General features: G+C 53.2%; 2 protein-coding genes across 3 annotated transcripts in view; both read left to right on the forward strand.

Moving 5' to 3' along the window:
- Positions 1 to 4,147, forward strand: part of LOC144592488 (organic cation/carnitine transporter 2-like) — a 60,062-nt gene extending 55,915 nt beyond the window's left edge. Inside the window, exon 11 of the mRNA XM_078397086.1 lies at positions 4,063 to 4,147. The gene's annotated coding sequence lies outside the window, so the exon portion shown is untranslated. The remainder of the gene's footprint in view (positions 1 to 4,062) is intronic.
- Positions 4,148 to 9,980: 5,833 nt separating this feature from the next.
- The window catches only part of LOC144592489 (organic cation/carnitine transporter 2-like), a 41,744-nt gene continuing 34,426 nt past the window's right edge, over positions 9,981 to 17,298 (forward strand). For both annotated transcript variants that reach the window (XM_078397087.1, XM_078397088.1), the window contains exons 1-2: positions 9,981 to 10,652; positions 16,664 to 16,767. In XM_078397087.1, coding sequence (XP_078253213.1) covers positions 10,281 to 10,652; positions 16,664 to 16,767 — 476 coding nt within the window. In that variant the 5' untranslated portion in view covers positions 9,981 to 10,280. The remainder of the gene's footprint in view (positions 10,653 to 16,663; positions 16,768 to 17,298) is intronic.

A 17,298-nucleotide genomic window follows, 5' to 3' on the forward strand; every position in this document is an offset into this window, starting at 1 on the left:
GCAGAAATTTAGACAACCCAGAGAAACAAAATTAGAACAGTTTTAAACCAGAATAAAGTGCAAGTAGATCTGTGCCGGTTCACTGTGCGATGTGACCATCCGGCTCAGCAGGACCGGTTCATAGCAGCTATGGCCCTGGGGATGAAGCTGTTCCCGAGTCTGGAGGTGCGGGCGTAGAAGGCCTTGTATCGTCTGCCCGATGGTAGAAGTTCGAACAGACTGTTGCAGGGGTGTGAAGAGTCTTTGTGGATGCTGGTGGCTTTTCTGAGGCATCGTGTGTTGTAGATGCCCTCCAAGGCTGGTAGCTGTGTTCCGATGGTCCTCTGAGCTCTATGGACTACCCGCTGTAGAGCTTTCCTCTCTGCCTCCGTGCAGCTGAGATACCACACAGGGATGCCATGCGTTAGGATGCTCTCTATGGTGCAGCGGTAGAATGTCGTCAGCAGCTGTTGGGGTAGACCAGACTTCTTCAGTGTTCTCAGGTAGAACAGTCGTTGCTGTGCCTTCTTGACCAGCGCAGCAGTGTTATTGGACCATGTGAGATCCTCCGAAATGTGAGTACCCAGAAACTTGAAGCTGGACACTCTCTCCACACTCCCCATTGATAAAGATCGGGGCGTATTCCCCGTTGTGTGACCTACGGAAGTTGATGATCAGCTCCTTGGTCTTGGTGGTATTTAGGGACAGGTTGTTATCAGAGCACCAGTCCGCCAGGTTCTGCACCTCCGCTCTGTATTTTGTTTCATCCCCGTTGGTGATCAGCCCGATGGTGCTGCAAACTTGACAATGGTGTTGGTGTCGAATGCAGGAACACAGTCGTGTGTGAAGAGGGAGTAGAGCATGGGGCTCAGAACACAGCCCCATGTGATCATGGCTGATCATCCACAATTAGTAACCCGTGCCTGCCTTCTCCCCATATCCCTTGATTCCGCTAGCCCCTAGAGCTCCATCTAGCTCTGGGAACCCGAGGGGCAACTTTTTCACACAAATGGTGGTGGGTGTATGGAACGAGCTGCCAGAGGAGGTAGTTGAGGCTGGGACTATCACAACGTTTAAGAGACAGTTAGACAGGTACATGGATAGGATGGGTTTGGAGGGATATGGGCCAGGCGCATGCAGATTGTACTAGTGTATCTGGGGCATGTTGGCCGGTGTGGGCAAGTTGGGCCGAAGGGCCTGTTTCCACGCCGTATCACTCTGTGACTCTCTGACACTCGGCAATAGCTGTGAAGGGCAGAGACAAAGCTCCGTGCAGTGTGGATGGGATTGCCACCAACACCGACACGGTGGCGCAGCGGTAGAGTTGCCGCCTTACAGTGAATGCAGCGCCGGAGACTCAGGTTCGATCCTGACTACGGGCGCCGTCTGTATGGAGTTTGTACGTTCTCCCCGTGACCTGCGTGGGTTTTCTCAGAGATCTTCGGTTTCCTCCCACACTCCAAAGACGTACAGGTTTGTAGGTTAATTGGCTGGGCAAATGTAAAAATTGTCCCTAGTGTGTGTGTAGGATAGTGATAGTGTGCGGGGATCGCTGGTCAGCGCGGATCCGGTGGGCCGAAGGGCCTGTTTCTGCGCTGTATCTCTAAATCTAAAATCTAAAACACCAGGCGTGGCGTTGCCATACCATTGTCCAACTTCGTACTTTCCAACTCGATAGTCTATGAAATCAGCACAATTTCTTGTAGCAAATTAAAATGCCAAAATAATTATCGGCAAACTTTGACACAACATCAGGAAACTCAACAGGATTGGTAAGATGAAGGTTTTTGACTGAGAGATACAGCATGGAAACAGGCCCTTCGGCCCACTGGTTCCACACCGACCATCGACCACCCGTTCACATGAGTTCTACCTTCTCCCACTTTTGCACTCACTCCAGGGGCAAACGTTTTGTACAATTAACCTGCAGTACATACCCGTTTGTCTTTTGGATGTGGAAGGGAACAGGGGTATCAGGGGTTATAGAAACATAGAAAATAGGTGCAGGAGGAGGCCATTCGGCCCTTCAAGCCAGCACCGCCATTCATTGTGTTCATGGCTGATCATTCACAATCAATTAGTCGTGCCTGCCTTCTCCCCATACCCCTTGATTCCACTAGCCCCTAGAGCTCTATCTAACTCTCTCTCAAATCCATCCAGTGATTTGGCCTCCACTGCCTTCTGTGGCAGAGAATTCCACAAACTCACAACTCTCTGGGTGAAAAAGTTCCTTCTCACCTCAGTTTTAAATGGCCTCCCTTTTATATTAAGACTGTGTGTCCCCTGGTTCTGGACTCCCCCAACATTGGGAACATTTTTCCTGCATCTAGCTTGTCCAGTCCTTTTATAATTTTATACGTCTCTATAAGATCCCCTCTCATCCTTCTAAACTCCAGTGAATACAAGCCTAGTCTTTTCAATCTTTCCTCATACGACAGTCCCGCCATCCCAGGGATCAATCTCGTGCACCTACGCTGCACTGCCTCAATTACAAGGATGTCCTTCCTCAAATTAGGAGACAAAAACTGTACACAATACTCCAGATGTGGGGAGAAAGCAGGAGAATGGATTTAAGAGAGAGTTAGACAGAGCTCTAGGGGCTAGTGGAATCAAGGGATATGGGGAGAAGGCAGGCACGGGTTACTGATTGTGGATGATCAGCCATGATCACAATGAATGGCGGTGCTGACTCGAAGGGCCGAATGGCCTCCTCCTGCACCTATTTTCTATAATAGGATTGAGAGGGAAAGGTAAAGCAGCCTCTGACTGAAAGGGGGAGTAGACTTGATGGGCCGAATGGCCTGATTCTGCTCCTATCACTTGGGAACCTATGGAACCGGAGCAGCCAGAATAAACCCACGCCGTCACAGTGAGAACGTGCAAACTCCACGCAGACAGCATCCAAGGTGAGGATTGAACAGGGTGAGGATTGAACTTGTGCCAATTTGTAATTTGGATAGATGTGATACACGGCAGACCTAACATTTACTATGATCAGTCGTTCATTTTATGTTTTGAGACCACTCTATTCTCCTCCCACCACCGTCACTCCATGCCCGATACCCTCTCCCCATCCCCATCCTTTCCCACACAATTGTCCGGATGCATTGCTAGATCTCCATTACAAGCGATCGGTTGTAAGCAGCCCAAGCGAAATATGAGGTGCTGTTCACATACCTCTAGTTTCACTCCCCCCTGACTCTCAGAATGAAGAAGGGTCTCGACCCGAAACGTCACCCATTCCTCCTCTCCAGAGATACTGCCCGACCCGCCGAGTTACTCCAGCATTTTGTGTCCATCTGGTGTAAACCAACATCTGCAGTTCCTTTCTGCACAACACTCCACATGCAGACTTACAATGGTCCCATAAAGCTGTAACATGGTTCTTATGCTCATCGCCTCACCAGATGAACACGAGGATATCATGAGGTAGACCAAGGGCGGTCATGGTGGTGCAGCGGTAGAGTTGCCGCCTTACAGCGAATGCAGCGCCGGAGACCCGGGTTCCATCCCGACTACGGGTGCTGTCTGCGCGGAGTTTGTACGTTCTCCCTGTGACCCGCGTGGGTTTTCCCCGAGATCTTCGGTTTCCTCCCACACTCCAAAGGCTTGCAGGTTTGTAGGTTAATTGGCTTGGTAAATGTAAAAAATAAATTGTCCCTAGTGGGTGTAGGATGGTGTTAGTGGGCGGGGATCGCTGGTCGGCGCGGACCCGGTGGGCCGAAAGGGCCTGTTTTCCCGCTGTATCTCTAAACTAAACTAAAGTAAACTAAACCATGTGGCTTCTTTACCATTCTAACTACTTGAAGGTATTTAATTCACAAAATGCTGGACTAACTCAGCGGGTCAGGCAGCATCTCGGGAGAGAAGGAATGGGTGACGTTTCGGGTCGAGACCCTTCTTCAACCCGAAACATCACCCATTGAAGAAGGGTCTCGACCCGAAACGTCACCCATTCCTTCTCTCCTGAGATGCTGCCTGACCCGCTGAGTTACTCCAGCATTTTGTGAATAAATACCTTCGATTTGTACCAGCATCTGCAGTTATTTTCTTATTCTAACTACTTTGTGTTGCCACTTTCAGGTAATTATGGACTTGGACCCGAATATATTCCTCTGTACATCTTACATCTAATACGCTGCACAGTTAGAAGACCTAAAACGACGGACAAAATTACTCAATTTCTGTCACACAGATTCTCCATCAGACCAACAGTTATAACGCAAAGTTAACCAAATAGGCCAGGAGAATGGGGTTAGGAGGGAGAGATAGATCAGCCATGATTGAATGGCGGAGTAGACTCGATGGGCCGAGCGGCCTAATTCTGCTCCTATCACTTATGAACACGAACGTTAGAATGTAGAACATGGAACGGTGCAGCAAACGAACAGGCCCTTCGGCCCGCAACATCTGTGCCGAACATGATGCCAAGAACAACACTTACCTGCCTGCATGTGATCCATTCCCTGCATATAATAATAATAATAATAATATATTTCTTTATTCGTCCCACACCAGGGAAATTTACAGTGTTGCAGCAGCAAAGTGGATAGCAAGAGGGCATTCATTATAAATAAAAGATACATAAACTGTCATCAGTTTTCTGTGTGCTCTTACCTGTTACTGTTGACTCGTCTGCTGGGAGCAGTGCTGGTTGTGCAGTCTCACAGCAGCGGGACTTACGCCACTACCGTATCTGCCTCCACCACCGCCCCTGGCAGCGCGTTCCAGGCCCCCACCACCCTCTGTGTAAAAGAACTTGCCCCCGCCACATCTCGGTCACGGTGGCGCGGCGGTAGAGTTGCTGCCTTACAGTGAATGCAGCGCCGGAGACCCGGGTTCCATCTCGACTACGGGCGCCGTCTGTACGGAGTTTGCACGTTCTCCCCGTGACCTGCGCGGGTTTTCCCCGGGATCTTCGGTTTCCTCCCGCACTCCAAAGACGTGCAGGTTTGTAGGTTAATTGGCTTGGCGTAAATGTAAAAATTGTCCCTAGTGTGTGTGGGATAGTGTTAGTGTGCGGGGATCGCTGGTCGGCGCGGACCCGGTGGGCCGAAGGGCCTGTTTCCGCGCTGTATCTCTAAACTAAACTTCGTCCTTCTCAACTTAAAGCTACTGCATGCCCTCTAGTATTTAATGTTTCCACACGGCGGACAAAAAAGGTTCTGACTGTCTACCCTATCTAGTTTAGTTTAGTTTAGAGATACAGCGCAGAAACAGGCCCTTTGGCCCAGTGAGTCTGCACCGACCAGCGATCCCTGCACACTAACACTATCCTACACACACACACACTAGGGACAATTTACGATTTTTACTGAAACCTATTAACCGACAAACCAGTACGTCTTTGGAGTGTGGGAGGAAACCGGAGCACCCGGAGAAAACCCACGCAGGTCACGGGGAGAACGTACGGACAAGCACCCATAGTTAGGATGGAACCCGGGTCTCTGGCGCTGTGAGGCAGCAACTCTACCGCTGCGCCACCGTGCCGCCCTTTTGGAAATATCCAAAAATTCAGTAGCCCAAGTAAATGTTGTGAGAGGAAAATAAATGTTGATTTGCGTCAAGAATGACTGACCTTCGGCCTAGAGATAAGGCAAAAACTATACAAGCAGCACAGGAACCTGGCACGTTATTCAAGGCAGCCGAAATGAGACAAAACAAAAGGAGATAAAAGTATTTAAGAACTCAAACTGCAAACAGCGCAGAAGAGTAAATACTGTCTGACTGACTGTAAAAGATTGCTTACTTCAATGTAGGGTGTGCCAGAAATGAATGAATGTTTCAAAAACACTTTGTATGTTATATTTCAAAATGTAATGACCATTTTAAATAAATATAATTTTGCTTAATAAACGTCTGTCTTACTTTGCGTCATTCGAGAAATGTGCAGCTGTGAATAGTTTTAAGCAAACGTGAAAACATTGTATGAGCAAATATTGGGTGAGGTTACATAGAAACGTAGAAAATAGGTGCAGGAGGAGGCCATTCAGCCCTTCAAGCCAGCACCGCCATTCAATAGACAATAGACAATAGCCAATAGGTGCAGGAGGAGGCCATTCGGCCCTTCGAGCCAGCACCGCCATTCATTGTGATCATGGCTGATCGTCCACAATCAATAACCCTTGCCTGCCTTCTCCTCATATCCCTTGGTCCACTAGCCCCTAGAGCTCTATCTAACTCTCTTTTAAATTCATCCAGTGAATCGGCCTCCACTGCCCTCAGTGGCAGAGAATTCCACAAATTCACAACTCTCTGGGTGAAAAAGTTCCTTCTCACCTCAGTTTTAAATGGCCTCCCCTTTATTCTTAGACTGTGTGGCCCCTGGTTCTGGACTCCCCCAACATTGGGAACATTTTTCCTGCATTTAGCTTGTCCAGTCCTTTCATAATTTTATACGTTTCTATAAGATCCCCTCTCATCCTTCCAAACTCCAGTGAATACAAGCCCAGTCTTTCCAATATGTACTCATATGACAGTCCCGCCATCCCGGGGATTAACCTCGTGAGCCTACGCTGCACTGCCTCAATTACAAGGTTGTGGAGGGAGGAACTGCAGATGCTGGTTTCAACTGAAGATAGACTGGAGATAGTGCTGGAGAAACTCAACGGGACAGGCAGCATCCCCGCACACTAACACTATCCTACACCCACTAGGGACAATTTTTACATTTACCCAGTCAATTAACCTACAAACCTGCACGAGTGTGGGAGGAAACCGAAGATCTCGGAGAAAACCCACGCAGGTCACGGGGAGAACGTACAAACTCCGTACAGACGGCGCCCGTAGTCAGGATGGAACCTGAGTCTCCGGCGCTGCATTCGCTGTAAGGCAGCAACTCTACCGCTGCGCCACCGTGCCGCCCACGATTGTATTGAATGGTGGTGCTAACTCGAAGGGCCGAATGGCCTACTCCTGCACCTATTTTTCTATATTTCTGTGGGTGCAGAATATAGTTTTACGGTGTTGTGGAGTTGCAGTAACAGAGAAAAAGTCCAATGTGTGCAATGAGGTTGGTTGGAAGATCGGGACTACACCCTAATCTGGGAGTGTTCAGTAGTCCAAGTAGTTCAGATACAACAAAGGTATTTTATTGTAACGTGTACCAGTTAAGGTACAGTAAGGTAGCAGGTACAATGGTAATGCAAGGTACTATTACAGTATGGAGAATGCAAATTACCACACATAAATACCATCAGATCAAACTCAAGTACAATAAGGTAGAGCAAAGGGGAAGATACAGAGTGCAGAATACACACTGATCAGCCAAAACATTATGACCCGACGAGCCAAAACATTATGACCACCTGCCCAATATGCTGTTTGTCCTCCGTGTGCAGCCCCATTCCTCCCGTGACAACAGTCGACCTTCTGTCGGTTCGGACCAGACGGGATAGCCTTCGTTGCCCTCGCACATCGATGAGCCTTGGGCGCCCAACACCCTGTCTGTCGCCGGTTTGTGGTTTGTCCCTCCTCGGACCACTGTCGGTCGGTACTCACCACTGCTGACCGGGAGCACCCCACAAGCCTTGCCGTTTCACAGATGCTCTGACCCAGTCGTCTGGCCATAACAATTTGGCCCTTGTCAAAGTCGCTCAGGTCTTTACTCCTGCCCATTTCTCCTGCATCCAACACGTCAACTTCAAGAACTGACTGTTCACTTGCTGCCTAATATATCCCACCCCTTGACAGGTGCCATTGTAACAAGATAGTCAATGTTATTCACTTCGCCTGTCAGTGGTCGTAATGTTTTCGCTGATCGGTGTATGGTTCTCAGCATTATAGCACATCAGTTCCAGAGACAAAGTCCAATGTCCGCAATCGGGTAGAGGTGAATCGGACAGTGCCCTAGCTTAGAAACATAGAAACATAGAAAATAGGTGCAGGAGTAGGCCATTCGGCCCTTCGAGCCTGCACCGCCATTCAATATGATCATGGCTGATTATCCAACTCAGTATCCCGTACCTGCCTTCTCTCCATACCCCCTGATCCCTTTAGCCACAAGGGCCACATCTAACTCCCTCTTAAATATAGCCAATGAACTGGCCTCAACTACCAGCTTATGGAAGGGCCGTTCAGAAGCCTGATAACAGAGGGGAAGAAGCTGTCCCTGAGTCTGGTGGTGCGCGCTTTCAAGCTTTCAAGCTTCTGTACCTTCTGCCGGGCAGGTACAGGGAGAAGAGGGAGTGACCGGAGCGTGACAAGTCTTTGATTATGTTGGCTTCTCTCCCGAGGCAGTTTGACCACAGATTCAGCCCAGAAGCAGAATCTGTGCCAAGTGTAACAGCTGCAACCCTCCGCCTTGCATGCACTGACCACAGTAAGACCATAAGTCAGGACCACAATTAGGCCATTCGGCCCATCCAGTCGACTCCGCCATTCAATCATGGCTGCTCTATCTCTCCCTCCTAACCCCATTCTGCTGCCTTCTCCCCGTAACCCCTGACACCCGCACTAGAAACATAGAAAATAGGTGCAGGAGGAGGCCATTTGGCCCTTCGAGCCAGCACCGCCATTCTTTGTGATCATGGCTGATCGTCCACAATCAGTAACCCATGCCTGCCTTCTCCCCATATCCCTTGATTCCACTAGCCCAGCCAACAATGGACCTTTGTGGGCTCCACCCTTCCCGAGGTCATCTGTTGCCGGCTCTGTTTTGTTCTGGCTTGTCCTCACCACCAGTTTTCTTGGTTAAGGAAATGGGATAACGTGGAGTTAATATTTAGTTTAGTTTGGAGATACAGCATGAAAACAGTCCCTTCGGCTCACCGAGTATGTGCTGACCAGCCATCCAGCCAGCGTACACCAGCACTATCCTGCACACACTGGAAAGCAATTTACAATCTTTACCGATGCCAATTAACCGACAAACCTGTATGCTTTTGGAATGTGGGAGGAAACCGGAGCACCCGGAGAAAACGCACACAGTCACGGGGAGAACGTACAAACTCCGTACAGACTACGGTTGCCAACTGTCCCGTATTAGCTGGGACATCCCGTAGTTTGGGCTAAATTTGTTTGTCCCGTATGGGACCGCCCTTGTCCCGTATTAGGCCTGGGGGGGGGGGGGGGCACTGTAGGCCCGGACACTGTAGGCCCGGACAGTGTAGGTCCGGACACTGTAGGCCCGGACACTGTAGGCCCGGACACTGTAGGCCCGGACACTGTAGGTCCGGACACTGTAGGCCCGGACACTGTAGGCCAGGACACTGTAGGCCTGGACACCGTAGGCCCGGACACTGTAGGCCTGGACACGGTAGGCCCGGACACTGTAGGCCCGGACACTGTAGGCCCGGACACTGTAGGCTCGCACACTGTAGGCCCGGACACTGTAGGCCTGGACACTGTAGGCCCGGACACTGTAGGCCCGGACACTGTAGGCCTGGACACGGTAGGCCCGGACACTGTAGGCCCGGACACTGTAGGCCCGGACACTGTAGGCTCGCACACTGTAGGCCCGGACACTGTAGGCCTGGACACTGTAGGCCCGGACACTGTAGGCCCGGCTGGGTGAGGTCACGTGGGGCGCGGGGCGGTGACGTCACCTTGTCCCGTATTTGGGAGTTGTAAAGTTGGGCGACCCCTACTACAGACAGTACCCGTGGTCAGGATCAAACCCGGGTCTCTGGCCCTGCGAGGCAGCAACTATCCCGCTGCCCTACCGTGCCGCCCCCCCCCCGGAGGGCGATCGATGCGGACGGACCGTCGGTGGTCGGCACGGACCCGGTGGGCCGAAGGGCCTGTTTCCGTGCGGTATCTTTGCAGCAGGCACCCTGCAGTCTAGGGAACTCACGAGGCCCTGATCCAAATCTCCAGCTGTTGGTCTCATTCACATTCAGGGAACGCCACTCCTGAAATGTCGGACCGTCTATTGGTGAAGGGACAGAGGCAGAGCTTGACGGACCGCGAGAAATCAACCAATCCTTTGTTTGGTTTCAACTAAAAAGAAATCTGTGGGAGGCACTGGTTCATTTCCAAGAACTTTGTTAGATCGAGTAACGTCTGTGGAATTAACCTTGCGAGCATTTAAAACCCCACGGTGCTGCTTTGAAGAAAAAGAAAAGCTGAGGAGACTGTGAGCAGATTAGTCCACAGCACGTTTTGTAAATATTGAACGTTGCTAGACTGAAAGTCATTTCTAAATCAGCCCCTTTGATTGTCCAGTGTAGCAGGTGTGATAAATGGGAGGAAGCTTTAAACTCTGACTGGAATCAAAGTTTGCATTTATTCCACTCGCCCAAGAAGTCAAAACGGCTATTGTTGAGAAAAATACAGCGGTGGTTTTTTTTTGAAGAGAGAGGATGGAAAGTTACGACGAGGCGATTTCTTTCCTGGGGGAGTGGGGGCCATATCAGAGGGGCGTTTTCCTCTCTCTCAGTGTCATTATGATTCCCAATGGGTACCTGGCTCTCTCCATGGTGTTCCTGGCAGACACGCCCCCGCACCGCTGCCGGCTGGGTAACTCCACCGCGGGGGGGGAGGCCTTCTTCGACAACCTGAGCCTGCCGCTGCCCACCGACGAGGCGGGAGGTCAGAGGGCGTACAGCCGGTGCTCCAGGTACAAGGCAGGCCAGTCGGACGCTGGCTCCAACCGCTCGGGACTTGCCACCGAGCGATGCCTGGACGGATGGGTGTTCAGCACGGAGAGATACGCCTCCACTATCGTCACGCAGGTGAGGCGGGGCGCGGCGCGGCGAGGCGGGGACGAGGGGACGGGGGTTCGCGGGACAGACCGGGCTGTTACGCCCAGCTGCGTGCTGGCACTTGCGCCAAAACCTGGCCTCTCTGGCACGAGTGGTCTCAGTAGGCTGTGTCCGTACTTACATAGAAACATAGAAAATAGGTGCAGGAGGAGGCCATTCGGCCCTTCGAGCCTGCACCGCCATTCATTGTGATCATGGCTGATCGTCCACAATCAGTAACCCGTGCCTGCCTTCTCCCCGTATCCCCTCGATTCCGCTAGCCCCTAGAGCTCTATCTAACTCTCTCTTAAATTCATCCAGTGAATTGGCCTCCACTGCCCTCTGCGGCAGAGAATTCCACAAATTCACAACTCGACTTACAGATTCACAACTCGAGATACAGCGTGGAAACAGGCCCTTCGGCCCACCGAGTCTATGCCGGCCAATGATCAGCTCCACACCAACACTATCTCGCACACAATTGGCCCAGTTTTGTCCAGTTTTACCGATGCTAATTAAACCTACAAACCTGTACGACTTTTGGAGTGTGGGAGGAGACCGGAACACCCGGGGGGAAACCCCTCATGGTCACGGGGAGAACGTACAAACCCCGTACAGGTGGCACCCATAGTCGGGATTGAATCTCGGTCTCTGGCGCTGACAGGCCGCAACTCTACCGCTGCGCCACCGTGTCATTGTAGAGTGATACAGCGTGGAAACAGGCCCTTCGCCTCAACTTGCCCACACTGACCAAGATGCCCCATCTACGCTAGTCCCAGCTGCTTGTGTTTGGCCCCTGTAGGCCCGGACACTGTAGGCTCGGACACTGTAGGCCCGGACACTGTAGGCATGGACACTGTAAGCCCGGACACTGTAGGCCCGGGATACTGTAGGCCCGGACACTGTAGGCATGGACACTGTAGGTTCGGACACTGTAGGCCCGGGACACTGTAGGCCCAGACACTGTAGGCCCAGGGGGCGCTGTAGGCTGGGATACTGTAGGCCCGGGGGCTGCTGTAGGCCGGGACAGTGTAAGCTAATGGAATGTATTCGGGGAGCTGGGCCAAGTGTGTTCGCCTAACGGAGGTTGCGTAGCAACCCGCCTCCCGGCCCGGGCGGCTGTCATTGGTGGAGTAAGAGCACATGGCCGCTGGCTGGGTGAGGTCACGTGCGGCGCGGGGCGGTGACGCCACCCTTTGTCCCTTATTTGGGAGTGAGGAAGTTGGCAACCCTATTGGAGACAGTAAGACTGGTAGGAGAACTGTGATGGGGGAGGGCGTGGAGAGAGAGGGAAAGCAAGGGCTATCTGAAGTTAGAAAGCTCGTTCCATGCACCAATCACCTTCTGAATAAAAACGTTGCCCCTCAGATTTGGCAGATTGGCCTTCATCAGTCAGAGTATTGAGTACAGAAGTTGGGAGGTCATGCTGCAGTTATATAAAACATTGGTGAGGGTTACATTTAGAGTATTGAGCTGTTCTGGGCTACATGTTATTGGAAAGTTATTAAGATGGAAAGGATGCAGAGAAGATTTACGAGGATGTTGCCAGGACTAGAGGGTGTGAGCTATAGGGAGAGGTTGAGCAGGCTGGGTCTCTATTCCTTGGAGTGCAGGAGGATGAGGGGTGATCTTATAGAGGTGTATAAAATTACAAGAGGAATAGATCGGGTAGATGCACAGAGTCTCTTGCCCAGAGTAGGGGAATCGAGAATCAGAGGGCATAGGTTTAAGGTGAGGGGGGGAGAGATATTTTATAGGAATCTGAGGGGTAATTTTTTCACACAAAGGGTGATGGGTGTGTGGAACGAGCTACCGGAGGAGGTAGTTGAGACTGGGACTATCCCAACGTTTAAGAAACATTTAGACAGGTACTTGGATAGGACAGGTTTGGAGGGATATGGGGCAGATTTAGGCAGGTGGGACTAATGTAGCTGGGACATGTTGGTCGGCATGGGCAGGTTGGGCCGAAGGGCCTGTTTCCACTCTGTATGACTCTATGACTATCTATACACTAAAACTCGTGTTTGTTTGTTTGTTTGTTCCTGAACTACAGCCAAAACGGTACACGATAGCACGACAATTTTAGGCCCCCCTTACTCACCGTCGTCCCTTTGGTGCCAATGGAAATTTAAATTAAATTAATTTTTTTAAAAGGTTTAATTGAAATCGGCATTATATCTTTAAAGTTATTCACATTTTAAAGTTTAAATCTATCTCCCAGGGAGGGAGGGGGGAGGGAGGAATGGAGGGGGGAGGGGGGGAGGAGGGAGGATAAGGGGGGGTTGAGGGGAATGGAGTGGGGAGGAGCAGAAGGGGGGAGGGGAAGGAGAGGAGGGGCAGGGGAGGGGGCGGGAGGGGGAGAGGTGATGGAGGTTGGGGGGGGAGGTTGGGGAGGGGGGGGAGGGGAGAGGGGGATGGAGGTTGGGGGGGGGGTTGTGGAGGGGGGGAGGTTGGGGAGGGGGGAGGGGGGAGGGAGGGGGAGGGGGGAGGGGGATGGAGGTTGGGGAGGGGGGAGGTTGGGGAGGGGGGGAGGTTGGGGAGGGGGGTGGGGGGAGGGGGTTGGGGGGAGGGGGGATGGAGGTTGGGGAAGGGGGGGAGGTTGGGGAGGGAGGAGGGGGAGGGGAGGGGGGGGAGGGGGGAGGGAGGGGGGATGGAGGTTGTGGAGGGGGCGAGGTTGGGGAGGGGGGCGAGGTTGGGGAAGGGGGGGGAGGAGAGAGTGCGGCATCAATGCAGGAGAGGTTTGGGCCCAATGGGTCCACTTGGTCTAGTTTTCCCCCCTCACCTTAAACCTCTGTCCTCTTGGTTCTTGATCCTGCTACACTGGGCAAGAGACTCTGTGCTTTCACCCTATCACTTCCCCTCGTGATGTTATACACCTCTATAAGATCGCCCCTCTGCCTCCTGCACTCCAAGGAATAAAGTCCTAGCCTGCCAAATCTCTCCCCTGTAACTCAGGTCCTTGTATCCTGGAAACCTAAACAAAAATCGTTTGCACTCTTTTCAGTTTGATGGCATCCTTCCCACACAAGCTTGACCAAGACTGAACACAATTAGTCTGTTGCGGCCTCACCAATGTTTTGTACAACTGGAACATAATGTCTCATCTTCCTGTGGATGGGTGACCAACCTGAAACGTCACCTATTCACCTATTCACGCTCTCCAGAGATGATGCCTGACCAGATAAGTCACTCCAGCACTTTGTGTCTTTTTGGTAAACCAGCATCTGCAATTCTTTTGCGTCCCTTGCTGTTGTACCCAGTTCCCCGACTGACGACAAGCGATGCGCCAAAAGCCCTCTTCACTACCCTGCCTACCTGTGATGCAAGTAGGAACTGTACTTCAGGAAGACAGACACAAAATGCTGGAGTAACGTTAGAGTTGCCGCCTTACAGAGAATGCAGCGCCGGAGACCCGGGTTCCATCCCAGCTTCGGGTGCTGTCTGTACGGAGTTTGTACGTTCTCCCCGTGACCTGCGTGGGTTTTCTCCGAGACCTTCGGTTTCCTCTCACACTCCAAAGACGTGCAGGTTTGTAGGTTAATTGGCTCGGTAAATGTAAAAATTGTCCCTAGTGGGTGTAGGATAGTGTTAGTGTGCGGGGATCGCTGGTCGGCGCGGACCCGGTGGGCTGAAAGGGCCTGTTTCCGCGCTGTATCTCTAAACTAAATCAATGTTCATACCGCTGGGTTGCAAGCTGCCCAAGCGAAAAATGAGGCGTTGTTCCCCCAATTTCAACTAACTTGAGTCTACCTTCAGGAAACTGAGTGCCTGCACTCCCTGCTCCCTCTGCTCCACAACCCTCCCTTACAGGCCCACACTAATCACTGTGAAGAAGTGGAGGCTTTGGAGAGGGTGCACGGTGGAGCAGCGGTAGAGTTGCTGCCTCACACATCGCCAGAGACCCGGGTTCCATCCCCGACTACGGGCGCTGTCTGTACGGAGTTTGTACGTTCTCCCCGTGACCTGCGTGGGTTTTCTCCGAGATCTTCGGTTTCCTCCCACACCCCAGAGACGAGGCTCCTCACAAGTGAACGTGCAGGACCAGACACACAAATCATTCAACCCTGTGTTCGAGTCATCACGAGGCCTCGGCCTACATCGCTGCCGATGCAAGATTGCCAGTTTAGGTTCGTATGCTCACACTAAATATAGAGGTTGGCAGAGTCACAAACAGACAGATCACACGTTGCAGGAGCAGAATTAGGCCATTCGGCCCATCAAGTCATTCAAGCATGGCTGATCTATCTCTCCCTCCTTCAATCAAAGATGATCTACACCCGTACTAATCAAGAATCTATCTACCTCTACCTTAAAAATATCCACTGACTTGGCCTCCACAGCCTTCTGTGGCAAAGAATTCCACAGATTCACCACCCTCTGACTAAAGAAATTCCTCCTCATCTCCTATCTAAAGAAACGTCCTTTTATTCTGACGCCATGACCTTTGCTTCCAGATTCTCCCTCTAATGGGAGGGAGGGGGGGGCAGGGAGGGGGGATAAGGGGGGTTGAGGGGGATGGAGTGGGGGGGGGAGGGGAAGGAAGGGGGAGGGGAGGGGAGAGGGGTGGAGGGGGATGGAGTGGGTGAGGGGAAGGGGGAGGGGAAGGGTGGGAGGGGGAGGGGAGGGGAGGGGAGAGGTGGAGGGGGGTGGGGGTGGGGGGGAAGGGGAGGGGATAAGGGGGGTTAAGGGGGATGGTGTAGGGGAGGGGAAGGGGGAAAGGGGAAGGGTGGGAGGGGGAGGGGAGGGGTGGAGGGGGAGGGGGATGGGGGGATGGTGTGGGGGGAGGGGAAGGGGGGAGGGGAAGGGTGGGAGGGGGAGGGGAGGGGTGGAGGGGGAGGGGGATGGGGGGATGGTGTGGGGGGAGGGGAAGGGGAGAGGAAGGGTGGGAGGGGAGGGGAGGGGAGAGGTGGAGAGGGGTGGGGGTGGGGGGGAAGGGGGAGGGGGATAAGGGGGGTTGAGGTGGATGGTGTAGGGGAGGGGAAGGGGGAAAGGGGAAGGGTGGGAGGGGGAGGGGAGGGGTGGAGGGGGAGGGGGATGGGGGGATGGTGTGGGGGGAGGGGAAGGGGGGAGGGGAAGGGTGGGAGGGGAGGGGAGGGGGTAGGGGTGGAGGGGGAGGGGGATGGGGGGGATGGTGTGGGGGAGGGGAAGGGGGGAGGGGAAGGGTGGGAGGGGGAGGGGAGGGGGTAGGGGTGGAGGGGGAGGGGGATGGGGGGGATGGTGTGGGGGAAGGGGAAGGGGGGAGGGGAAGGGTGGGAGGGGGAGGGGAGGGGTGGAGGGGGAGGGGGATGGGGGGATGGTGTGGGGGAGGGGAAGGGGGAGCGGAAGGGTGGGAGGGGGAGGGGAGGGGTGGAGGGGGAGGGGGATGGGGGGGATGGTGTGGGGGGGGGGGAAGGGGGGAGGGGAAGGGTGGGAGGGGGAGGGGAGGGGTGGAGGGGGAGGGGGATGGGGGGATGGTGTGGGGGGAGGGGAAGGGGGGAGGGGAAGGGTGGGAGGGGGAGGGGAGGGGTGGAGGGGGAGGGGGATGGGGGGATGGTGTGGGGGGAGGGGAAGGGGGGAGAGGAAGGGTGGGAGGGGGAGGGGAGGGGTGGAGGGGGAGGGGGATGGGGGGATGGTGTGGGGGGAGGGGAAGGGGGAGAGGAAGGGTGGGAGAGGGAGGGGAGGGGAGAGGGGTGGAGAGGGGAGAGGGGGGGAGGGGAAGGAGGGAGGCAGGGGGAAGGGGGAGGGGGGATAAGGGGGGTTGAGGGGGATGGTGTGCGGAGGGGAAGGGTCGGAGGGGGAGGGGAGAGGGGTGGAGGAGAGGGTGCTGCACCGATGCAGGAGAGGTTTGGGCCCAACGGGTCCACTTGGTCTAATACTATTAGATTTACTCTTAGCAAATCACAGGGAACCGTTGCAAGAAGATGAAGTGAATATTTAAAGGTTTTCTTGAGGTATTTTAACAGAGTTAACAGCCACATACACACGGTAATCTCTGTGCCTTTGTCTCCCCTCCTTGACTGTAGTGGGATCTGGTTTGTGACCAGAACTGGAAAGGACCATTTACAACATCGGTCTTTTTCCTGGGAGTGCTGCTGGGCTCGGTAATCTCGGGACAAATCTCCGACAGGTACGGACTGCTATAAGCAAGAGCACGCTAACATCCATCTTGTATTTGTCAACAGTTGACTTTTTTTCCTGCCCTGACCTCTCGGGCCTCCTGTTCGATGTGACAATTCCGGATTTTGTTTTGAGACACAAGATACCACTGCAATCACTGGAATAAGGGAGGAGACAATAGACAATAGACAATAGGTGCAGGAGGAGGCCATTCGGCCCTTTGGCACCACCTCATATTTCGCTTGGGTAGTTTACACCCCAGCGGTATGAACATTGACTTCTCCAACTTCAGGTAGTCCCTACTTCCCCTCTCTATCCCCTCCTCCTTCCCAGTTCTCCCACTAGTCTTCCTGTCTCCGACTACATCCTACCTTTGTCCCGCCCCCTCCCCTCAGTCTGAAGAAGGGTCTCGACCCGAAACGTCACCCATTCCTTCTCTCCCGAGATGCTGCCTGACCCACTGAGTTACTCCAGCATTTTGTTTCTACATTCGATTTAAACCAGCACCTGCAGTTTTTTTCCTACATATTCTTGCCCAACT

This window comes from Rhinoraja longicauda, chromosome 3 (assembly GCF_053455715.1).
Source record: "Rhinoraja longicauda isolate Sanriku21f chromosome 3, sRhiLon1.1, whole genome shotgun sequence".
In the NCBI taxonomy this organism is placed as follows: domain Eukaryota; kingdom Metazoa; phylum Chordata; class Chondrichthyes; order Rajiformes; family Arhynchobatidae; genus Rhinoraja; species Rhinoraja longicauda.